At 60.9% G+C, this 24,019-nt stretch overlaps 1 protein-coding gene across 1 annotated transcript in view; it reads right to left on the bottom strand.

Moving 5' to 3' along the window:
* The window catches only part of HMCN2 (hemicentin 2), a 137,360-nt gene that overhangs the window by 34,280 nt on the left and 79,061 nt on the right, over positions 1-24,019 (bottom strand). The window contains 24 exon segments of the mRNA XM_054727277.1: positions 1,476-1,607; positions 2,683-2,764; positions 3,429-3,631; positions 4,523-4,636; positions 4,757-4,918; positions 5,731-5,827; positions 6,448-6,635; positions 7,033-7,146; positions 9,033-9,251; positions 10,307-10,457; positions 10,806-10,948; positions 12,075-12,188; positions 12,287-12,460; positions 13,528-13,719; positions 14,528-14,614; positions 15,037-15,150; positions 16,247-16,414; positions 17,443-17,724; positions 18,704-18,865; positions 19,128-19,247; positions 19,396-19,492; positions 20,464-20,639; positions 21,820-21,943; positions 22,548-22,705. Coding sequence (XP_054583252.1) covers positions 1,476-1,607; positions 2,683-2,764; positions 3,429-3,631; positions 4,523-4,636; positions 4,757-4,918; positions 5,731-5,827; positions 6,448-6,635; positions 7,033-7,146; positions 9,033-9,251; positions 10,307-10,457; positions 10,806-10,948; positions 12,075-12,188; positions 12,287-12,460; positions 13,528-13,719; positions 14,528-14,614; positions 15,037-15,150; positions 16,247-16,414; positions 17,443-17,724; positions 18,704-18,865; positions 19,128-19,247; positions 19,396-19,492; positions 20,464-20,639; positions 21,820-21,943; positions 22,548-22,705 — 3,573 coding nt within the window.

Here is a 24,019-nt window from a genome sequence, read left to right as displayed (position 1 = left end):
TCCACCTCACGACGCCCTCAGCCTGGCCCTGGTCTGTTCCTCACAGCCCCTCCCTACTGCCTCCCACCGGGACCTTTCTTCCCACGGGGCCCCACTTCCTAGCGTCTGGGACTTGGTCCTCTTCTTTTTTTAAAATATGTGTTTATTGATTTCAGAGAGGAAGAGAGAGAGAGAGAGAGAGAGAGAGAGAGAGAGAGAGAGAGAGAGAAACATCAGTGATGAGAGAGAATCGTTGATCGGCTGCCTCCTGCACGCCCCACACTGGGGATTGAGCCTGCAACCCGGGCATGTGCCCTGACCGGGAATTGAACCATGACCTCTTGGTCATGGGTCAATGCTCAACCACTGAGCCACATTGCCAGGCACTGGTCCTCTTTCTGTCACCTCTCACGCCCGCTTAACCTTCCCTCCAGCTCCACCTGCCCCTCCCACTGAGCGAGGCTTCCGATCAAGGTGAACCAGCCGCTCACTGACCCTGACGCAGGCCAGCTTGGGGCTTCCCTGGGCCCCAGCTCAGGCTGCACGCCCACCTCCCGCCTAAAAGGCCTCCCCCTCATTCTCCCCAGCTGCGCCTCTGCCCTGAAGCCTCCTCGAACTGCGCCAGCCCAGCCCTATCCGTCCTCCCCCAGGTCATCTGTGCAGCCAGCCCTTCAGCACAAAATGGAGCAACTACTACATGTCCGACGGTGCGCTTGGGAATGGAAGGTGCACGAAACAGTCCCTGTCCTCAAGGCGTGCACAGTGCATGAGAGACGGGGACACAGGCACCATCCTGGGTGGAGCCGGGAGCAATCAGGCAGGTCTTCTGGAGGAGGTGTCTCAGCGGAGACGTGAAGGTAAGAACCAGCCAGGTGACAGTGGAGGTGGGCAGGGGAGACGGGGTGGGTGTTTCAGGGAGGAAGCAGCTTGGCCAAGCGCTGGAGGTAAGAGAGAACAGGGCCCGGGCAATCCCACGCCCAGGTGGAAACCGGATGAAGGAAAGTGCGTGCCACACACACACTCGTCCGTGAACGCTCACAGCACACGGGTCATCACAGCCAAAGGCACAAACAACCGGGTCCACCATCGGCCGCACGGATAGAGAACATGGGACATGTCACACGATAGTCATTCATGAAAAAGGATGGAAACCAGAAGTGAATTTCACTAAAAAAGGAAGAACGGACCCACACTACAACACGAATGAACCTGAGAAACATGATGCTGAGTGGAGGAAGCCAGTCATGAAAGGCCACACACAGTGTGGTTCCATTTGTGTGAAATGTGCAGGAGAGGCAAATCCACAGACAGAAAGCAGGTAGTGGCCGTCTACAGCTGGGCGGGGGGGGGGGGGGGGGGGGCGGGGGAAGGGGCGGTCTGAGGGGAAATGGGGGTGAAGGGTAATGGGTATGGGGTTTCCATCGGCTTTCACTGTCATTTCATTAAATAAAGGGATATTTAGCACTGAAAAGATAAGAGGAATCCGATGCACTCACCAACAGGCATTCTGTCCTTCAGCCAGGTGACACTGGGGGCAGGGACCCCGGTCACATCACAGGTCAGGACCAGGGGGCTCCCCGCCACCTGGCTCACTGACTCCGTCTTGGGGTTCTCAAACGTTGGGGGCACTGCAGGAGAAAGGCCAGATGCCCAGAATCTTAAGACTCTGCCCTCCCTCCCTTCCTCCCGGAGAGACGAGGGATGTTGGAGAAAGCCCTTCCGGGGGCCGGGAGCTGGTATTTTAGGCTTTGCCATTGATGGAGACGTGCGCTGTTTTATTCACGAGCAGAACCCGCCGCTGGCTGTTTCAAAACATCTACAGAGCCGAGTCCAGGAGGGGCCACTTAGCCCAAGGATGGTAAGTGCATGGCTCATGGACCAGCAGTTCTAGCTGATGCCAGGACAGACATCACTAATCAATCCCTACACTCTCCTGCTCAGCCAGGAGGAAGTCACCTACCCCAGGCAGCCACCACCAGTGGAACAGAGATGGCTGTGCTGAGGATGAAATGCCATTGCCCTCAGGAACCAGACATCCTCCCCCCTCCCGTGTCCCATCCCCCCTGCCCACCATTCATCAAGGTAGCCATCAGGTGAAGGGGTGTGAGCTTTGAGCAGCAGACATGGTATCAATAGTTTATAACAACGGTATTCCCACTACTCCCCTGGTGGGGACGCTATTGCTTTGCTATTTGCGGCCAATAGCTGGTGCCTGCCCAACCTGTCTTCTCCATCTTGCACAGCAATTTTAGTGAGCACATGGTGGCTCAAGTGGACACTACATTTCCCAGCCTCCCTTGCAGCCTGCTGTGGCCAGCTGCCTAAGTTCTCACCAAATGGAATGCAAGCAGAGGGAACAATTCTACTTCTGCTCTCTTCTGCTTCCTGTGGGCTAGGACAAGATGCAACGTGTCCCCATTTCAACCACACGGACAGGGGTAACACCCTGGGGACAGGAGAGCAACAAGATGGAAGGATCCTGGGTCTCTAAATTTCCACACGGAACCCAGCTACCCCAAATCTAGACACTTGTGTCTGGGTTTATAGATGAGAGCGGTTAAGTCCTATTCTGATCCTGCTCCTTTCTATTCCAGATCTTGTTCCCTCAGCACTGGGCAACCCCACCTCTTTCCAGCGACCGCCCTTCCCACCCTCCGCAGCCTGCGTGTTGCTAAGGATCCCATGAAAACGCTCGCAGCTTACCCTGGACCGTGAGGACGAACGCCCGCATGGCCTCTCCAGCCGCATTGCTGACCTTACAGCTGTACACACCTTTATCTGACACCTGGGACAGAGAGCACACGTGGTGACGGTGTGCATGGGGCTGGGTTCCTACCGCTGCCCCAAAACACCCAGGCCCCAGAACCTGCCAGAGCAGGGACTCCCCACACATGCTGGTCCTGCTTGGGAAATCAAGGGGAGACCTGACCCTCTGACCTTTCCCACGACCCTCAAGAAGCAAGAGGGCCCCTGTAAGGTGAAGACGGGCTCCAGACCCCACCCCCTCCCGGGCTGTGTGCAGACGTGCCTGGCCAAAAGGCCCCCCTCGCTGTGGGATGGGGCGGAGCAGGAGGGAGGAGCCCAGGACGTATTTCCAGAGGAGCAGCCAACATCCAACCGACGCTGTGAATGTCTAATCCACACCAGCGGGGTGGGCAGAACCGACTCCCAGGAAGTGAGGACGTGAAGGGCCTGGAAAAAGCTTCCAGACCCTGTGGAAACTGAGGCAGGCGGCGGCGAAGGGACCCGCTCAAGGTCATTCTGTGAGTCTGCGTGGAGCCCTGCACTCTTCCCACTCTCCAGCCCCGGAGGCTGCCAATCAACTCGGTTTGGGGTCTTGCAGGCTGAGGAGGCAGCAGCCCCACGTCCTGCCACACAGCCGCCCGCCGGGACCAGGAGGTGGCGCTGTATGGCCGCCCACGGCCGCCTATCCCCCCCGGGGCGCTCACCTGGGTGTCCAGGATCGCCAGCTTCTGCCCACCCTGCAGAGCCTGGGTCCGCTGTGCCAGGACCAGGGGCTGCCCATCTTTGTACCAGGTCACGGCTGGCTCAGGGAGCGAGTCTGTCTCACAGCTCAGAACGGCCTTGTCCCCTGCCCTCACCAGGAACCCATCCTGGGGGCCGCCGAGAGCCTGCCTGAAGGTGGGGGGAACTGGGCCAGGGGACAAGCAGAGTAAGGCGCCGCGCCTTCCCCGTGTCCTCCCCGGCCCCAGCCACCGTACGCAGTCTATGGAAGCCCACAAGGGCCACGCGGTGGACCCCACCCCAGGGATGGCTCAGACCCAGGGAGTCAGGGAGAGAACCAGGCCAGCATGCCAACGACCTGCTGGGTGACCTGGGAAAAGCTGCTTGCCCTCTCTGGGCCTCAGCCTCCTGGGCCCTTTCCCACACAGGGCGGGCCCCCCTGTGTTAGAGCCCCTGGGGTCCCCACAGCCCTGTCCCTCCAGGAAACCAATGTAGAAGCCCCATTGCCAGCTGTGAGGCCACAAGGCCTGGCAGTGTCCATCACATGGTAGGTGAACACACAAATGAATGAACCAGCCCCGGGACTAGAAAGAACCTTCCAGTGAGTCCCGCTCAGAACATCTTGGGCCAGCTTTTCCCCGAGAGGATCCTGAAGACCAGGAGCCCTGAGACAGGCTCCCTGCCGAGAACCCGTGGTCAGTCAGGCGTGGGCAGGGCCCTCCCCTCAAGGTCAGAGCTCACTGCGCCAGGCCCGGGGCTAAGCGCCCACATCCCATCCCATCGGTTAGTCCTTACACCAACTGTCACCTACAGATGAGAGTGGAGGCTCAGAGAGCGGGCATGACTTGCCACCGTCACTGAGCGAGTAAGTGCACAGCTGAGTTTCAGACTCAAGTACATCCAGTCTGCAGACCCTGACCTGAACCCCCCAAGTCTGCAGCCGGACACCGTCGCTGCAGGGGGGCTCGGCACCCCAGGCTCCCCGGGGTCCTCTCCCGGCTGTGCTGCCTGAGGGGTGTGGGCTGAGGGCTGACTGAAGGAGTGGGGACGGTGCAGGTGGGGGACAGACAGGACGTACCCAGCACGCTGAGCTGCACCAGCTTCTGGTCTCGGCCGGCGGCATTGAGGGCCTCGCACATGTACGTCCCAGAGTCTGCCGGCTGCGCCCGGGCCAGCTGCAGCGTGTGGGTGCCTGCCGTGGTGGAGGGGGGTGGGGGGGGTGGTGTCAGCCCCTCGCACCAGCAACTGGGCTGCCCCCCAGACTCCCAGTCTGGTCCCCACAGAGCTGGACCCCGAGCCTCAGTTTACCCACCAGGCAGGAGGAAGACGTCTTCTCCCAGGGAGAGGGCCTGGCTGTCCTTGTACCACGTGACCTCGGGGCTCGGGTGAGCACGGACGTCACAGGGGAGGGACACGCTGCTGTTGAGGATGGCGGTGACCTGCTCGGAGTCCAGGCCTGTGATGTGCGGTGGGACTGTCCCCGGGGCCACGGGATAAAGAAAGACACTGAGAATGCACGCCGGCGGGGGAGCGGGGAGCTACAGACGAAGCACAGGACCTCGCGGCTCCCGGCTCCGGCTGGGCACGTTGCCGAGCAACGGTGTGCAGCAGCCCCTGGTCATCATCACGACCCCCAGATGGGAGCCCGGGGCGTGGGGACCAGAGAGGGAGAGTCACTTTCCCACGGCCACTCAGCTGGCCAGTGGCAGAGCCAGGAATCAATTCAGGTTTGAGTCCTAGACCTTGAGTGCTCAGCGCTGTCATCCCTCTGTTCCCGAGGCCACAGCTGCCCGCCTCTGGAGGCCGAGCGCACAGCCACTGAACGGCACGCGTCACAAGAATGTGGAGGTCAAGAGGGCCAGCTCCGGGGCGGTGACCCCCCACTGGGTGACCTCTCTGTCTCTGCACCTGTGGGGTTGGGCTAAGCCCCGAGCTCTGCGGGAAGGAGTCAGCCCCATGCCAGGTACACAGTCAGTGCTTAATCATGGCGCTGGAAGGCCAGAAGAGCAGCTCCCTGACCACCTCCAAAAGGCTTAGTCATCTGGGGATGGCCCTGGGTGATCGGGGGCCCCCAAATGCTCTCTGTACTGGGATGTGGCTGGTGCCAGGCCAGGATGACTAACCTCTGGGTGCAGCCTCGGGGCCTAGGACCCAGGAAGCACCAGGTGGTGCCCTCAGGGAGGGACGCGGTGCTGTGCCTGCCCCAGAGCAGGTGGAGTGGGCCCCGAGCTCCAGCCCCTCCCCAGCTGGGGAGCCCGAGGGGGCCCCCTGCTCTGCTCAGCTCACCGTGCACCCTAAGTGTGAAGAGCTTCTCCACGGAGCCCGCCGGGTTCTCGGCCACACACATGTAGCTGGCAGCGTCGGCCACCTCTGCCGTGGAAACCTGTGGTGCAGAGAGATGGTGCCCGATGGCTGTGGTCCCCCTTCCCAGGAACCACTGGGAGGGACCCCTCACCATACCAGGCACGGCGGGCACCAGGAGGAACCCCGCAGAAGGCCACCTTTGTCGACGTGGAGCAGTGTGTAGGGGCGCCACTGATGGGCACGCACACTCCACGTCCGACTAGGGCTGTGACATTCAGGAGGGAAGTGCGAGGCTGGGCTGGGTGAGGCCCTATAGCAAAGGAGATGGTCTCCCCCAGCCCCGAGGAGGCTGCCCTATGCTGTGTTGAGCTGCAGGGGTCCCGGGCAGCTGTGTTAGAAACTGGGTGGCCAAGGGTGCTGCCCAGGGCCCTGGCCACGCTGGCTGTAGCTGTGACATTGGCGTGTGTCCTTTTCAGACATGAGCAGGATTTCCAGGCGCTACGCACGGCCTTGCCTGCCTGCGAGGCACATGGTGGTGGTTGACACGCATCACTTGGGGGGATGAATGAAAGCCCGGGAGCTCCCCAGGCTCTCGGGCAGGGACCTCGTTTGGCTCAGGTAACGGCAGTCCTGGGCCCAGGCCAGCAGCACTGAGCCTCGGCAGCTGCCGCCTTTCGCCACGTCGGGGGACGCCCTGACCTGCAAGACTTGCCCGTCCTCCAGGACCTGCAGCCGTGGGCTCGGGGAGAAGGGCAGCCCGTTCTGGAGCCACGAGATGGTGGGCATGGGGTTGCCCAGGGCTGGACACTGCAGGCTGACAGTGCTGCTGGCATTGACGGTCACCTCCTCCACCAGCTCCTCCGTGTCCCCCGGGATCACAGGTGGGGCTGGGTGGGGGAGAGGAGGGTGAGGAGCAGGCAGCCTCCCTGGGAAAGGCCCCTGGGGGTGGGGTAGGCACGGAGGTGAGAGCAGCGCTTGGTGCCAGGCGCTGGCTGGGGCTCCTTGTGCCCCGCTCACCAAGCCCTCCGAGCCCTGGTGCAGCTAAGGAACCTGGGGCACAGAGAGGGCTGTGAACTGCTCAAGGTCACACAGCTAGGAGGCAGCTCATTTGGAGTTTGAACCCAGTCCTGTCTGGTTTCAGAGCCCAGGCTCGCAACCCCTACATTATCAACCTCCAAGCCCTGCCAGACTGACCATGCTCCCCACCGTGACCCCTGGGGGCGGGGGGCCTTGCGGGGCCTGCAGACACGACACCCCCCTCCCACCCCCAAGCCGGCCACTCACTCAGCACCATCAGCTCGTAGTGCAGCCAGTCCTCGCCCACCTCGTTGGAGGCCTTGCACGAGTACCTCCCGGCATCCTCCCCGCGCACCAGGGGGATCTGCAGGACCCGGCCTCCTGCGGGGACAGGGACGGGGATGGGGGGTCGGGGGTGGGGTGGGGACAGAGGCCTGAGCAAAGGCAAGGAAACTTGCTCCTTCCTCGTAGGGGACCTGGAACACATCACGCCCCCAACCCCCCATCTGTGAAATGGAGAGCATCTGCCTGCCCCGCCCAGCTCTTGGGGCCAGGGCACCAAGCAGAGGTCAGGGAGGCTGCCATGTGCCAGGCCTGGCCGCGCTTCCCTGCTCTCTGACTCTGTGCTGTAAACACTCCCATCTCACAGATGGAAAAACTGAGGCTTCCCAAGCGCACCCTGCAGTGCTGAGCCCAGCTCCTTGATGAGGGCAGAGGGAAGGGGCAGAGAGCTGGGCAGAGGCTCTTGGGAGGCAAGGAGGCAGCTCCGTGCTGTGGTGGGTGGGGGTGGATGTTGCTCAGGTGTCATCTGAGGCCCTCTGTGATCCAGGGCCTGCCAGGCCCAGACCCTGGCATCTCTGGGGGCCTGCAGCTGGTCGCTAGCAGGGGCCGAGTGAGGGTCACTGTGTGCTCACGTTCTCAGTCGGGGGCTCGCTGGCCCAGGCTGAGGGCGGGGGGCGGGGGTGTGTGACCAGGGTTGGAACTCGGGGCTCGTTACATGCAGAGCCAGGGGCCAGCGGTCACGATTAGGGAGGGAGGGAGGGGCCGCTGTCAGGGTCCTTTGTGTGTGAGGTGAATCAATGTGCTCGGGATTGGGAGTCAGTGGCCAGGGTCAGAGTTCAATGGTGGGGTTGAAGGGTTATGGCTCGGACAGAGGGGTCGGGGGCTGTGGCCAGGGATCAGCATGTGACTGAGGTCTCTGTGTACCCAGGACTGGGGTCAGTGTCCAGGTCCGAGAGGAGGCGAGGGGGCCAATCCCGGGGTTCTGACAGGAGCAAACGGCTGTCAGCAAGCGCTGCCTCTCCCGATCTCTGAGGCCGCCTTCTTTCGCAAGAGCCGAAGTACAAGCCCTGGGGTGACCCTGCTCAGCGCACACCCCGCCCCCGCCCCCACCTCACCGCCCTCGCCCCGCCCTCAGCAGCCCCCGCACTGCCCTCGCCTGGCAGGGCCTGGGGCAAATCCTGAGCCGGGAGACCACCGAATCCCCCCGAGACACAACAGGGCTCTGCCTGGAATCTCTCCCGGGTCTGCTCTACCCCAGGGGGCTCAGCCGGCCGCCAGGGAAGCCAGCGTTTGGAGCCTTTTAATTCAAAGTCCTCCACAAAAAAACTATTCTGAATAAAAGGGTTGTTTTTTAAAAAACTAAATCACCTTCAATAAATACATAAAGCAGTAAAAGGAAAGCCAAGGTCACGAGGGCCTGCGTGTGGCCCCGGGGCGGCCCTCAGCCCAGGGGGAGGTTCTTGCCCTGCTGGGGTGATCACGAATGTCAATAAAGAAGCGGCTCCTGCCCAGCTGGTGCTGCTCAGGGGCTGAGCATCGACCTATGAACCAGGAGGTCACGGTTCGATTCCCGGTCAGGGCGCATGCCTGGGTTGTGGGCTCCATCCCCAGGAGGGGGCGTGCAGCCGATCAGTGATTCTTTCTCATCATCGATGTTTCTATCTCTCCCTCTCTCTTCCTCTCTGAAATCAATTAAAAAAAAAAAAGAAAAAAAGCAGCCGCTCCCTCTAAGAAAGGCGCCGGCTTCGGGGGGTTATTTCAGGGCATCGCAGCCCTCGAAGCCCAGGGAACTCCCAGCGCCGGATTGCAGGAGGCGGCTCAGGGCCAGCATGGCCACAGGCCCTGCCCGAGGTCACACCGCAGGCAGCACACAGGGGCGCTCAGCGGACTGGCAGAACAGCAGTTGAGGGGACCAGCTCTGATGCGGGTGTGACCCCCGTCCCTGCCTGCAAATGCCCCGACTTCTCCGTGCAGCCCCGGCCTACCTTGCAGGACAGACACCCCGTCTGTGGCCGAGAGGGGCTGGTCCTCCCGGTACCAGGTGAGCTCCGGGGGCGGGACCGCGTTGGTGTCGCAGTACAGGTACGCGGGGTTGTTCTCCACGACCTCCCGGTATTCCGTCACCCCACCCCGGGCCTCCTCCTCCCGGGACAGGATTTCGAAGGTTGCACTGGCATCACCCACCTTCTGGAACATGGGGGGCACTGGGGAGGGGTGACAAAGCCATTACGACACACAGCGTGGGATGGAGCGGCACCTCTGCTCAAAGAACCCGCCCCTCCCCCGTCCCAGCTCCCCCAGGAGGGGACACGGCACTGAGCCAATCCCGTAGGTCCGTGGTCGGCAAACTCATGAGTCAGCAGAGCCAAATATCAACAGGACAGCGATTGAAATTTCTTTTGAGAGCCACATTTTTTAAACTTAAACTTCTTCTAACGCCACTTCTTCAAAATAGACTCGCCCAGGCAGTGGTATTTTGTGGAAGAGCCACACTCCAGGGGCCAAAGAGCCGCATGTGGCTCGCGACCCGCAGTTTGCTGATGACAGCCATAGGTCAAGGCGTTTTTAAAATTCACTCATCCCTTCAACTAGTGTTTTTTTGTTGTTTTGGGGTTTTTTTTTTTTGCAACGAGTGTTTATTGAGCAATCGCTACGCTGGGCACTGGAACAAGGTTCCTGCCCACCGCAGCTCATGCCTAATGGACGCCAGACCTCGCCTGACAGGGTGGTATTTTTCAAGGGAGGAAGCCAGAGCCTGAGCTTTGGCCAGCCTGTGTACTGGAGCCCAGCGGCCTAAAATCATGGGCTTTTAGAACTGAGGGGCCCCTCAAGGCCACCCCACTCAACCACCCACATGTTAGAGGCAAAACTAAGGTCGAGGGGGCAGTGATGTTCCCAGATCACAAAGGCAGGGAGTGGCTGAGCGTCGACCTATGACCCAGGAGGTCATGGTTCAATTCCCGGTCAGGGCGCATGCCCGGGTTGTGGGCTTGGTCCCCAGTAGGGGATGTGCAAGAGGCAGCTGACGGATGAGTCTCTCTCATCATTAATGTTTCTATCTCTCTTTCCTCACCCTTTCTCTCCGAAATAAAAATATATATATATTTTAAAAAGGTGGGGGGGGGGGGGGAGGGGACAGGGACAGGCAGCCGGGACAGAGCCCTCCTGCCAGCGATTCTGGAAGCAGACACTCCGCCCCCAGCCATGCTGCCCAGCCCCCCGGTCCCCGCCCGCTCCAGGCCCCGCGGGTCCCACACACCCTGGATGAGCACGTTGAAGTCCTGGTCATCCTCGCCGGCCACGTTGGTGGCCACGCACAGGTACCGCCCCGAATCTGAGACCTGCGTGGGCTGGATCTGGAGCAGCCGCCCTTCACCCAGGACTTGGAGCCGCTCGTGGGGGGTCACGGGCTGGGGGGGAGGTAAGGGGGGAAACAGGGATCACAAATGGGGGGAAGCACCCAGATTCTAACAAAGTTTTAAACACACATCAAATTGGTATGACACCCTGAAAACCTGGTAAAACCAAATCCGTGTGACAAAAATCGGAGAGAATTAAACGGGTGAATACAAAGTTTAATGCTTATGGGACCTGTTCCCGTTTAAAAGAGTAGGGTTCCCTATTAACATGCAAAGGGCGAGGCGGGGCCCAGCCCAGCTCTGGGGCCAGGTGCTCTGACTGTCTTTACTGGAAGGTTCCGAGCAGGGCCCGGGGGGCCCAGAGGAGAGACCCTGAGGCTGCCCCGGGGCCCAGCTCACCCGTCCATCCTTGTACCAGCTGATGGCAGGCGGGGGCGCCGCCCAGCACTCACACTCCAGGGTCAGGGTACTGTTGACCTTGGTCTTCACTTCCTTCACACCGACCTCCCCCATGGAGTCGTCTTTGGAGATGGAAGGGGGGACTGCAAATCACAAGGGGGGTCTGAGGAGCCGGCCTGGGGAGGGGGCTCACCCTGGTCCCAGGAATGGGGGGCTGGCTCCGGGCAGGGGAGGAACAGGGGCCTGGAGACAGATCCACTCCTGGGGCCGTCTGCTTAGGGCAGGGGTGGGGAACGCCCGGCCAGCCGTGTAAGAGCCGTGAAATCATTTGGTCTGGCCCTGCCCATTTGGGGGCTAGACGTGTCAGATGGTGGTGAGAACGGGGACAGGCAGCCGGGACCGAGCCCTCCTGCCAGGCTGGAAATTCAATCAATCTAGGAGCTTCAGGGGGCCAATGGAGGGAAGTAGAGGACATGTGATACTTTCAACAATAAAGAGTTATTAAAATTAAAAAATATCTAGGAGCTTTCTTCATAGCAACATAAATTTATATTAAGTGAATTATATTAAGCAAATGATGTTATAAATATCCAAATGGCCCTTGGAACCCTAATCAGTTTGGCTCAATGGATAGAGCATCAGCCTGCAGACTGAAGGATCCTGGGTTCGATTCTGGTCAAGGGCACATGCCCGGGTTGCAGGCTTGATCCCCAGTAGGAGGCATGCAGGAGGCAGCCAATCAATGATTCTCTCATCATTGATGTTTCTATCTCTCTCCCTCTCCTTTCCTCTCTGAAATCAATAAAAATATATTTTAAAAACCCCACAACCACCGAAAAAACCCAACACCACCAAAAACCAACAAATGGCGCTCGGCAGAAAAAAAGGTTCCCCACCCTGCCTCAAGGCGAGACTGTTTATCAGCGATGGTTACGGGACAGGGCAGGTCGGACGTAGGGGAATTCCTGGGGTGACCTCTGGGGGCCCCAGGTCTCAGGTTGTGGAGACTCTGACCGCATCAGAGCAGAAAGAAGCCAGGACTGGAGTGGGTGTGGGCATCCACGTGACCAAGTCCTAGCTCGCCATTCCCCGCTCCGAGTGTCCTGGGCCCTAAAATGGGGAATGACCCAGCCGGCCCGGCGGCCTGGCGATTGCCAGAGCACACAAGCCATGAAGGCGTCTGGGGTGTCAGCTACGGCCCAGGCGCCAGGGTCCCAGGGCTCCCGAGCCACCTCCGGCCTCCCACCAGCGCCCGGGGTCCCAACTCACTGAGGACTTCCACGTGGTAGTTCTTCACGGCCTCCCCAAGCGCATTGGTGACCACGCAGGTGTACTGGCCTGCATCTTCCTTCTGGGCATTCAAGATCTGCAGCCCGTGGGTACCTGCTTGCGGAGCAGTGGCCAGGGTCACCTCAGGCACGAGCTGGGGTTCACCAGCCCCGTCCTCTGACCCCTCGCTCCTCCCCGCCCGAGGGCATCACCTGGGAGCAGCTGGATGTTGTTTGAGGCCTCAAATGGGGACCCGTCCTTCATCCAGGTGATGGTGGGGGAGGGGAAGGCCAGCGCCTCACAGATCAGAGAAATGGGGTTGTTGATGGTCACGGTCACCTCCTCGTCTGCACTGTCCTCGGTCACCCCCAGGATGGAGGGAGCCACTGTGATGGGAGGCCAGGGGGGTGCTCGTGAACAGAGAGCCCGATCCTGGGCGCGAGGACCCAGGAAAGCCTCAGCCGCCGTGCTGTGCTAGTTGCATTGCACACGTGGGAAACGGAGGCTCAGCGGAGCCCAGGCCGGTGCGGCCAGACTTCAATTCAGGCCTGGGTGACCCAGAGCCCCAGCTCTCCACCACTGAGCAATCCCACGGGGGAAGCTGGACAATTTCTGTCTCAATTTCCCCAACAGCCTCTTAGCATCCAGGGTATCTAGTAATTTAACCAGAGTCTCCTCAGTTCTGTTTGTGTTTCCAATCTGTGCCACTCCCAGAGTGGAGGGGCGGGGGGTGGGGAGGTGGGGTGATGTTCCCTGCTGAGTAGACGCTCTCTGCTGTCACTGACCCTAAAATGTCCTCTTCCGGGCCCTGCAGGGACCATCCAATTGGCCACCAGCACTTTTAGAAATGGATTTTCCGAGACCAGCCCGTGCCCCTCTCATTTTCGAATCCCCATTTTTCCAGCCCAACAAAACGGTGCTGCATCCCCCTCGGGAGCGGACGATGAAGACGGGACACCTGTGTACCCCAGCTGGGCTCTGAGCTCCTTGAGGACCCCAGGTCTACCTTGTCACCGTGGTTCCCTCAGTGCCTTAGTTATGCTTATGAACTGGGATGGATGGATAGATGGATGGATGGATGGATGGATGGATGGATGGATGGATGGATGGATAGGTGGATAGGTGGGTGGGTGAGTGGATGGATGGATGGGTGGGTGGATGAATGGATGAAGGATGGAAGACGGGAGCGGACGGCTTGGAGGGAGCCCTGTCCTCTCTCTAAGCCACAGAGCTCCATCAGTGACATGGGGATAGGTGCGCCGCCCACCTCCTGGGGTTGCTGTGAAGATTCCACCAGGATGGCCTGTGCATCTGCCTGGCCTATAAGGGTTCAACCTCTAGAGCCGCTGCTGTTTGTTGTTGAACATGGAGAGCTTTGGGGAAGTTGCCTGCCAGGTCACCTTGGTCCTGCCTCCTGCCAGCACGGGGAGTGGCCAGGAGATGCCCAGCTCACCCAGGACGCTCAGCTGCACATGCTTGGTCCTCTCCCCCGCGGCGTTGGCTGCAATGCAGGAGTAGTGGCCGGCGCTGGACAGGTTGGCCTGGAGGACCTGCAGAAGGGCTCCGTCTGGAGAGATTTGCTGGGTGTCTCCACCAGCCAGGGGCCGGCCGTCTTTGAACCACGTGACTCTGGGCTGTGGGTGGCCTGTGTGGGGAGGAGAGAGGCAGGTAAGACAGTTCAGCAGGATTGGACCAGGTTGAGCAGAGGTCACTCCAGGAAGGGGGCCGGGCGGGGGCGGGGCATGGTTTTCCATCTCAGTCCAGAGGCCCATGCAGCAGGGCAAGACACAGAAGCAGCCACCACGGACCAGGGCCTTTTCCTAACTGAGGAGTGGACAGAGATGGCGGGTACAGACAGAAGAAAGACAAGATATTCCTTCCATCCACCCAACCATCCACCCACCCATTCATCCATCTAAACATACATATATACCTACATGCATACATACACCTATCCATCCACCAATTTGTCCACCTATCCACCTCCCCATCCATCCATCCATCCATCCATCCATCCATCCACCCACCCACCCACCTATCCATCCATCCATCCATCCACCCATCCACCCACCCTTCCTTCCTTCCTTCCTTCCTTCCTTCCTTCCTTCCTTCCTTCCTTCCTTCCATCCTTCCATCCTTTCTTCCTTCCTTCCTTCCTTCCTTCCTTCCTTCCTTCCTTCCTTCCTTCCTTCCTTCTTTCCTTCCATCCATCCCAGTTCATAAGCATAACTAAGGCACTGAGGGAACCACGGTGACAAGGTAGACCTGGGGTCCTCAAGGAGCTCAGAGTCCAGCTGGGGTACACAGGTGTCACAGGCCACCATGGATCAGTGCGGTCAGTGCTGGGATGCGGAGCAGAGGGCCGGGATAGGCAGGCAAGATCCCCAGATCCCCCCTTTTCACAGCTGCCTTCTCACCTTTCCCCAGCCCGCCATGTGGCCGTGTGGCCTTACCTGTGGCATTGCACGTCAGGTTGGCTGTCTGTCCCTCAGGGACCTTGACCACCTCCTCCAGGTCCTCGTTCTCGATACTGGGAGGAACTGGGAGAGCAGGGAGACAGCCGGTCACTGACCGGGGCTGGCTCACTCGGGCTGAACCACTGAGCAGGGAAGCCCACAGCATCTCTCTTCAGGCTCTTGTGCCTTGGTTTCCCCATCCCCTTGTGCCTGCTTCCACAGGGCCGAGGGAGTACCAGTGCCCTGGGAGAAGGCCCTGATCAGGGCAAGGTGGTGTTAGAAATACTTTCTCCTTTCCACGCTGGATTAGTCCCTGCTGCTTCTAGAAAGTTCCATGATGGCCTCAGAGTAGGGACTGCTCATGAGGAAACGAGCCTTGGCCTCTCCCTCCTTCCTGAGCGGACCTCCTACTACAGCAAGAGCTCTTGGTCCTGGACTCGCCCCCCGTAAGCTCCCCAGCCGGAGGAAAAGGACTCGTGGGTGACGAACACGGGGCTGTGACATACCCAGGACCTCCACGCTGAAGTTCCTCCGCACCTCCCCAGCCTCGTTGCTTGCCAGGCACGAGTAGAGGCCTCTGTCTCGCTCCTGGGCCCGGGTCACCTTCAGCATCCAGCCCCCTGGGGAGGGAGGAGAGTGGGCTCCGAGTGTGGCTCTGAGCAGCCTCCTGTCCCGAGCCGAGCCCAGGCTGAGCACCAGGAAGAGGAGCGTGCCAGGCGTCTCAATCAGATGTGTCTGCCTACCCCAGTGTCCCATTCCTCAGGTGGGAAAACTGAGGCCCAGGAGGGTGAACAGATGGGTGGAGCCCCCTGGACATTAGACATGCTCAGGGTAAGCCTAAGGCCCCGTTTAAGAAGAAGGATCTGTCACCTGGCTACCCCCACTTCTGGAGACCGGCCACGGCGAAAGGGACAGCCATGGGCCTGGCCCAGGTCAGACCGCCCTGCTACGCTGATGGACCCTGGAAAAGGCCACCTTCTCCCAAGACCAGCCCAGGGGAGGCACATGCACGGGACATGTGATCACAGCTGCTCCTACGCCCAGGGCAGACATCGCTAATGGATCACCGCTCTCCTTCCTGCTGGGCCCTGATGCAGTCCCTGAGTCCACCTCATCGCAATGCATCTGGCAGCCCCACCGAGTGCTCAGAGGAGGTGCCCAAGGGGAAGCCTACTGCCACCCCAGCTTTGGAGCAACCGGAGCATCCCTGCGGGTCACTGAGGGTGGGCTTCAGGGGGCCCTGAAGTCCTTACAAGCTTTGGATGGGATACTGCCTCCGGGGCCTCAGTTTCCCCGTTTGTATGTCAGCAAGAACGATCACAAACCAACTCTGTGAGGAGGACGACTATTCAGAGGCGAAGGTGCTTAGACCCTATGTCCATTCGCCCACCTGCACTGCTCTGTGAGACGTTCTAGAAGCGCCATGAGAATTTTTGCTGCAGGACTTATCAGAACCTTGACTACAAATGGTCCCTGTGAGTCTCTAGGAGGGGAGCAGAGCAGGAAGCCTTTCTACATGTATTCAAATCTAACATGTTTCCTGGAGCACGTCGCCTGACCCGTGTTTTGGGATGCCCTCTTGGGGGACCAACCGCCAAAATGTTTATCCCACCCAGGCTGGCCGCTCAGGGTCAGAAGTCACGGGCATGTGCTGAGCAGAGGCAGAAGCGGAGGGCCAGGCCCGATCACCGGACACTCCCCTGGTGGGCACCTTACCGGCCAAGAGGTAGGTGTCCTCCCTGGGGCTGATGGGCTCCTCCCCGCGGAACCAGCGGACCCCGGGGGGCGGGATGCCTGTGGCTTCACAGAGCAGCGTCAGGGGGCTGTGCAAGGCGGCCGTGACGTTGGTCAGCGGGTCTGAGCCTCCGATGAGCTCTGGGGGCACTGGACACAGAGAAACGGCCTCATTCAGGACGCAGACGGGGCTGTGCGCGCCTTCCTCGACCCCCAGCACGGCCCTCCCCCAGGAGCCCCACCCCCACTCAGGAGGGGCTGAAGAGCCGAAGTGACAAGGTCACTTCCAAATCAGGACTGACTTCAAGAGCTGCTCCCACTGAAAGGGGTGAGTGGCGACCACGGGCTGGGCTTTGGTGTCAGGCAGACACCTTGGGCCTCAGTTTCTCCAACCCCCGGGAGGGATGCCAGGAGGATTCAACAAGAACACGTGCTGAGATGCTGGGCAAACGCTGAGAGCAAAGGTGAACACAGGTGCGCCCCCCAGATCCACACGTCAGAGCCACGTGGCGCTCTGTGGTGTCTAGAGCATCCACTCGCAAAGGAAGCCCGCTCTATCAGGCTGGGGTGAGCGGGTGAGTGGGGTCCCAGCCACACTGCCCATCTCTCCCATCTTCTCTCTCACCACTCTTCGCTTCTGCCCCGAGGCATCCAGTAGGAGCTCAATGAAAGATTGAAACCACAAGGCTGTTCTAGCTACCCCTCCAGGCCTCTGTGGGGTCTGTTCCCTCTGCTCGGCCCATTTCCCCCCTCACCCTGGCACCTGGTTAGCTCCCATTCTGCTTTTACATTTCAGCTGAAAGGCCACCTCCTACAGGAGGCTGCCCTGACTTCCCACGACAGAGTTCGGGCCCCTGAATTCCCCTATCACATGTCAGCCATGCAGAAGAGAGTTGCTGATTTCCACAGTGCCCAGAACAGAGTAGGGGGGTAGACAGTAAGGGAGGGAAATGTGTGTGTGTAGAGGGGAGGGGGGAGATTAGGGCTATTTGAAGCCAGTCCTGATTTGGGAGCAGTGCTGAAGGCTTCCCCATAGATCTCACCAGAGGCCTGCCTCTTGGGAGAATGAGCGTGACCCCCGGGCACAGACCGAGGGCTGTGCCCGGAGATGGAACTGGCCTTGCCTTCTCCAGTCTGGGCCCCCTTCCCGCCCTCCCCCGGCAGGCCCCGGTCCTCACCCAGCACGGAGAGCGCAAACCTCCTCTCGGCCCTCCCAGCCACGTTCTCGGCCACACAGCTGTAGCGTCCCGCGTGGGCAGCCTGTGCCCGCTCCACGTGCAGGCTCTGCCCCTGGTTCTGCAGCCGCAGGCCAGGTTCGGCTCCCACCGGCTGGCCGTCCCGCTCCCACGTCACCCTGGGTGGGGGTTTCCCCGTGACGTGGCATTCCAGAGTGGCCTCCTCGTCCTGGACCACGGAGACCTGTGTGGGGGGCTCGCGGGGGCCAGCGATCTGCGGGGGAACTGGGGTGGGGAGAAAGTTGCTGTGGCCGCCGGGCAGCAAGCACTCACATCAGGCCCCAGGCTGGCCTGTGTTCCCCACGGCCGCTCCCTGGCCGTGTGACCTTGGTCAGGTGACCTCATCTCTCTGGGCCTCCATTTTCCATCCTTATAAAGGGGCCATACGGCGCTCCACTCCTGCCTCTGTCTAACCCTGGGGATCCGGGGAGGGGCCTGCTGTTTGGAAAACAAGCTCTCAGCACAGCCCCGAAGATCTGTGGGAGGTTTCCTTCCTCAGAAACCAGGCCTTCCCGGAGCTCAGACAGTCGCTGGGGCCTGCCGGGGTCGGGGTTACTCTCTCCAAAATGCTTTTCTTGGTCTTATTTTCTTTCTTTCTTTTTTAAAAATATTTTTTTTTATTGATTTCAGAGAGGAAAGGAGAGGGAGAGAGAGATAGAAGCATCAAGGATGACAAGGAATCATTGATTGGCTGCCTCCTGCACGCCCCCTACTGGGGACCCAACCCCGCAACCCAGGCATGTGCCCTTGACCGGAATCGAACCCGGGACCCTTTAGTCCACAGGCCAACACTCTATCCACTGAGCCAAACTGGCTAGGGCTCTTGGTCTTATTTTCTAAGCTGAGATATTTCATCTCATCACTGCAGGACGCGTAGCCGGAGACGTAGGCTTCCGTTACGCACAGGAGCTTCACAGAAACTTTACATTCCTTTCCGTTTCTGTTTCAAGTTGTGTTTTCCCCTCGGGGTCACTGGGGGCTCTTGGGGTCACGCTGCCCCTCTCAGGCTCAGGCCCGGAGCCGCAGGAGCTGGCTGGGAGGGGGTTAAGGAGATGCCCGGAATCTGAGAGGCCAGGGAAGTGCTCTCATTATCGCCGTCCCTGTCTTGGCTTGGATCCTGGGGGTGGGGTCTCCCCTGCCAGGTGCCTGCCTGCCACCCTTCCGGCCCCTTCTGCCTGGCTCAGGTCACCCCAGCCCCGCTCACCATGCACCTCCAGCTGCTGGTCCTGGCTGCTATTTCCGGCCACGTTGCTGCACTCACAGGTGTACGTTCCCTCCTGGGCCGGCTGGGCGGGTCCCAGGTACAGCAGCCGCCCCACCGCCGACACGGGCTCGAGGCCGGGCCCCTCCCCGGGCACGGGCTGACCTGGATGCAGCAACAAACAGCCCCCGGTTCCTGGTCCCCCCACCATCGTGGCCAACTCCTGCAGGAGGAGGCTGTCCCTGCCCTCGATGGGTGCCCCCACCCCAGAGCCTAGCGGAGATGGAGATGGGTGGGCCTACAGCCCTTGGGGGAGGTGGGTTCCTGGTTACAGAAATGACAGTGTCCTCAGTCCCAAATGACATTGTCCTCAGTCCCATTCTGCTCGGTCCCAAGTCTGCTGCCCCTTCCCAGCCAGCAACCCTACCGTCCTTCCTCCAGGTGATCTTGGGGAAAGGGACACCCCGGCATTCGCAGGACAGCCTGGTGGGGTGTCCCTCGGTCACGGTCAGGATGCGGGGCTCCCTCGAGGGGAACACTGGAGGGACTGAGAGAAGAGAGGGTGTGAGGGGGTGGTGGGCTGGGAGGGGAGCGGGCTGCACCCGGGGGCCCAGACAAGGCAGTAGTCCCCGCCCGCTCCCCCACCCCCCCGGGCGGGGCAGGAGGGACCGCAGCCCAGCCCAGGAGACCCTCACCCCAGACGTTGAGGTTGTAGTGCTTCTCCGAGCGGCCCGCCTGGTTCAGCGCCTCACAGGTGTAGCGGCCTGCATCGCGCACCTCCGCCCTGTCCACCTGGCCGGCAGCGACATGGGCCATCAGCGGGGGCAGCAGAGAGGGGTGCCCCGGGACGGACTGCGTGACGGTGCCCCAACCTCCCCACCTGGCCCCTGGCACCGCCCGCACCCTGAAGTTTCCAGAAGCCGGTGCCTGCGGGGCCTCCTGTGGGTCAGGCGCATGGAATGGGCTCCCTAAGTGGCAGCCCTGCCAGCCACACCCGCAGCCCAGCCCCGTCTGACAGATCAGCCCAGAGGAGAAGGTGGAGGGTGAAGAAGGGTGGGGCGGAGGGGCCCCTGTCCTCAGGTGTCAGAGCCTGACATGGTGGCGACGGCTGCGGCTCTGAGGAATGAAGGGAAGGAGAGGCAGGCTTTCCAGACAGAGCAAACCAGAGGAGGTGCTCAGGGTTGGGAATGACCATATCACAAGGTGTAGGGGGGTGGGAGGAGGAGGAGCCGGCTGGAGTGCAAGGTTCTCCCCAGCAGCAGGAGAGGCACCGCCCCTCCCCGAGCTGACGTGGATGAGCTGTGCTCTGGGGCAGGATGGCCTGCCTCTGAGAACCCTCCCAGCCTCCCAGAAGAGAGGCGCCAATGTGTCTGCCGGCGAGAGAGCCCAGGCCAGTGTGTCAGGACGCTAGGGGGGAGGCGCAGCCGGAGGAGGCGGAGCTAAAGTTTAAATCCAGGCTAACTCGAGTCCCGACCCCACACGCCCCTGCCTTGCTGGGCCAGATGCCGATACAGGGGCTTAAAGGCCCAAAGGCGAGGAGGCTTTGGATCACGGAGTGAAAAACAAGTAGAAAGAGAGCTGCCGGCTTCGTGGGGGGCGGAGGGGCCCGAAGGCTCAGTCCCCGTTGGGCTGGAAGCAGCTCCGACGGGTCGGGAGGACGCGCCCTGGGTGTTGGTCTGGAGGGGCCTGCAGGGCCCACGCCGCTGAACTGCGCCTCGCAGGGCACCCACGGGCCCGCCCTGCCCGGGGCTCGGCTCACTCACCTCCAGCAAGGCCTGGTCTGCAGAGAGGCGGGCTCCGGGCCGTGGCTCCAGGGGGCGGCCGTCCTTCCGCCAGCTCAGCACCGGCGGGGGCACGGCGTGGCTCTGGCACTCCAGGGCCACTGACTCGTTGGCCACGACGGACACGTTCAGCTCTTCCCCGAGGATGCTGGGTGGCACTGGGGAGGGGGGCGGAGGGGGCTACCTCAGCAGGTGGGGGGGGGCAGCAGGATGGAGCCGACGCCCGGAGCCGCGGCCCTCTCCTCCCCCCTCGACGACCTCAAAAGGAGGCCCAAGGCCCCAGTCCGAGGGGGACGGTGGGTGTAACAGCGGCAACATCCCGACGGACGGCACTTCAGGACAAGACGTTACCTCGGAGGGACAGGGGGGAAGGGACCCGGGATTTCTCTGTGTTATCTCCGGCAACTCACGTGAATCTACAATGATCTCAAACTCTTTAAAATTTACAATGTTTTTATTTTTTAAATGTGTTTTTAAAAGCAGGACCTCAGCCACCTTTCTCCTGAGACGTGAACAACCCTGCAGCGTAGGGTGAGGAAGGCAGGGTCCCGCGTCAGAGGCCCTGGCTGGAGCCCTGGGACCTGACACTTGGCCACTGTGTGATGATGAGGGTAGCCACCGGCTGGCGCCACCGGAGGTTAAATGCAATGACACAGGTCGCTGCGCCCTTCGGCACACAACGCCTGCTAACCATTATCCGGACTCCAGCGACGGGAGGAGCTGGAATGGAAGGCTCCTCCCCCCCAGCCCCGCCCATACCCCCCCACCCCAGAGTTCCCTTGTGCACCTCCAGAGGCCCCACAAGATCCCGTACGAGGAAATTTTAAAACCAGAGCAACTGTCACTATGCTCTGAGTGTGGAAGTGAGTGAGTGCCACCTTCACCCATTTCACAGATGAACAAACTGAGGCTCAGAGAAGCCAAGTGACTAGCCCGCGATCACGGAGCTAGGAAGTAGCGGAGGCAGGATTTGAACCCCAGATCCATGCACTCCAGAGCCGGTCCCTAACCACCACCCCACACCACCTTGCCCCAATGCACCGTCACCCCCATTCGACCCAGGAGAGTGAACACGTCCGATTGCCGACTCTGGGCCATGTGCACCTCCTGCCACTTTGTGCTCCTCTACCTCTTCCCTGGACTTGGATGACCTGGCTGAGCGGGGCCACCCACCCGCCCACCTGACCACAAAGGGGCGCTCACACTCCAACTGACCCCCACGTGAAGGCAGCTAGGTCTCAGGCCGCGTGTCTCACACCCACCACCCTTCCTTTGAACGTGGCCAGACACACCACCCCCCACGCTCTTGAGACGCGGCCCCTGGGGCCTGACACTCACCGTGGACGTGCAGGGCGACGTCCCGGCGGTCCTCGCCCACGGCACTCACGGCCACGCAGGAGTAGGTGCCCGAGTCGGAGGCCCGGGCACTGGCCAGCGTGAGGCTGCGGCCCCCGGGAAAGACCTGCGCCCCCAGAAGGAAGCCCCTGTGAGGTTATGCACCCCAAGGCCAGTTCCACACTTTCCCAAGCTGACACTGCTGCACGGCTCACCCGGGGAGCCTGCTCCAGATTCCCAGAACCCCCAGACCTCGGCCCGGCTGCCGGGCAATCACATGGGTCCTCCGAAAGGGCCCGCTATAGCTTCGCTGTGGCTAGTGAGCCCTTGGGATGGGGCCGGCCCGCGAGCGTAGGATACACAGCGGGTCTCAGAGTTAGTACGAAAAGAAGGATGCAAAATGACTCGCTAATCACTTTCCATATTGATGATGATGGAATTACGCTTTTTGGATATACTGGGTTAACCTAAATGCCTATTAAAATTGCTTTCACCTGTTTCTTCTTACTCACTTCCTGCAGCTGCTGGGCATGCTAACTCACACGCACTTGTGGGGACCCTGTTTCTGGAGACGATGCTCGAGACTCTCCACTCAGCAGTCCCTTCCCCCTCCCACCCACCACCCTGGGTGGTCACTGCTTCTCCCTCCCCTTGGAGCTCCAGGGCCTGGCCTCTGCTCCCAGCACCTCCTGAGGCGGCAGGGAGGTAGCGGGCCACCCAGCCCCACTGACCTGGAGGCCGGAGTTCCCTGCCGTGGACACGGGGTTTCCATCCTTCAGCCACAGCAGGGTGGGGCTGGGGCTGCCGGTGGCGCTGCAGGTCAGCCGGACCGGGGCCCCGAGCAGCACGGGGCCCGGCAGGCTGGGCGGCAGCGTGATGCGCGGAGGCACTGCAGGGTGAGGGTAACACAGAACATAGGCTGAGCCCCACTCGGGACATAACGGGGAGGGCACCTGGCTGGGCACCCCCTCCCAGGCCACACACAAAAGCACAGGGACAGGCACTGAACATGGGCGGACACCCCTGCACAGTGCTCAAGGCTGCTCACCTCATCTTTTAAAAAATATATTTTTATTGATGTCAGAGAGGAAGGGAGAGGGAGAGATAGAAACATCAATGATGTGAGAGAATCGTTGATTGGCTGCCTCCTGCATGCCCCCTACTGGGCATCGAGCCCACAACCCTGGGCATGTGCCCTTGACCAGAATCAAACCTGGGACCTTTCCGTCCACAGGTCGACGCTCTATCCACTGAGCAAACCAGCCAGGGCTCATCTCATCCTCTCCAGGCCACCCTGAGGCCTCTGCAGAGGAGAACCAGGGCTCCGGGAGGCAAGTCACCGGCCCGAGGTGGCCAGCCAGGAAGCGGCAGCAGCAGCACCTGAACTTGGGCCTCCTGCTCAGCGTATCCCGGGGACGCTGTGGGGTAATGAGGGCTGAGGACCCCGGGCAGGTTTTGTTTTCCAGCTCAGAGGCATCAGCTCCAACGCTCGCCTGCAGGCAGCCCCTCGGGGGCAGATGATGACTCCGTTGTATCTGGGAGCCACGAGCCAGGATGCCCAGGGCCCCTGCCCAGCTCCCCACTGCTCTTAGGACAAAGACCGGAGCCCACCACGTCCATCTGGCCACCTCCCCAGCCCGGCCCCTCTTCCCCTGGTTCTGTGAGCTCCGGGCCCCCAGCCTCCTTGCCTTTCCTCAGCTCCCCTGCTCCCTGCAGCCGCAGGCCTTGGCAGGCGGTCTCTCTTTCGGCATCCAGCTCTCCGAGACGCCTCCCGGACTCCCAGGCCAGGTCAGAGCCCGGCTGCAGGCCCTCAGGTGTATGCACCTCGCCTTTGCTAGCTCTGTCACAGCATCAGGAAGCCGTGCTCTGGGTAATGACCTACCACTGTGCCCTCCACCAGCAGAAAGCACGGGCCTGCCTTTTCAGGGCTGCAGCACCAGGTTTGTGGTCCCAGAGCGTGTCCTTAATCAATGTGGTTGCAGAGAAGATGGGTACATGGAGGAATGGGTGGCTGAGTGGCTGGATGGGTGGGTGGGTGGACAGATGGATTGTTAGATGGGTGGATGAATGGGCAGATAATTGGATGGATGATTGGATCAATGGGTGGACAGTTGGGTATTTCCAGGGATTGATAATGAATGGATTAAACAATAGATAGATGAATGGATGATGGATGGGTAGATGGATGATGGGTGAAAGACAG

Source organism: Eptesicus fuscus, chromosome 15 (assembly GCF_027574615.1).
Source record: "Eptesicus fuscus isolate TK198812 chromosome 15, DD_ASM_mEF_20220401, whole genome shotgun sequence".
In the NCBI taxonomy this organism is placed as follows: domain Eukaryota; kingdom Metazoa; phylum Chordata; class Mammalia; order Chiroptera; family Vespertilionidae; genus Eptesicus; species Eptesicus fuscus.
Note: the sequence above shows the minus strand (reverse complement) of the source record. Positions and strands in the feature narration are given on the sequence as shown.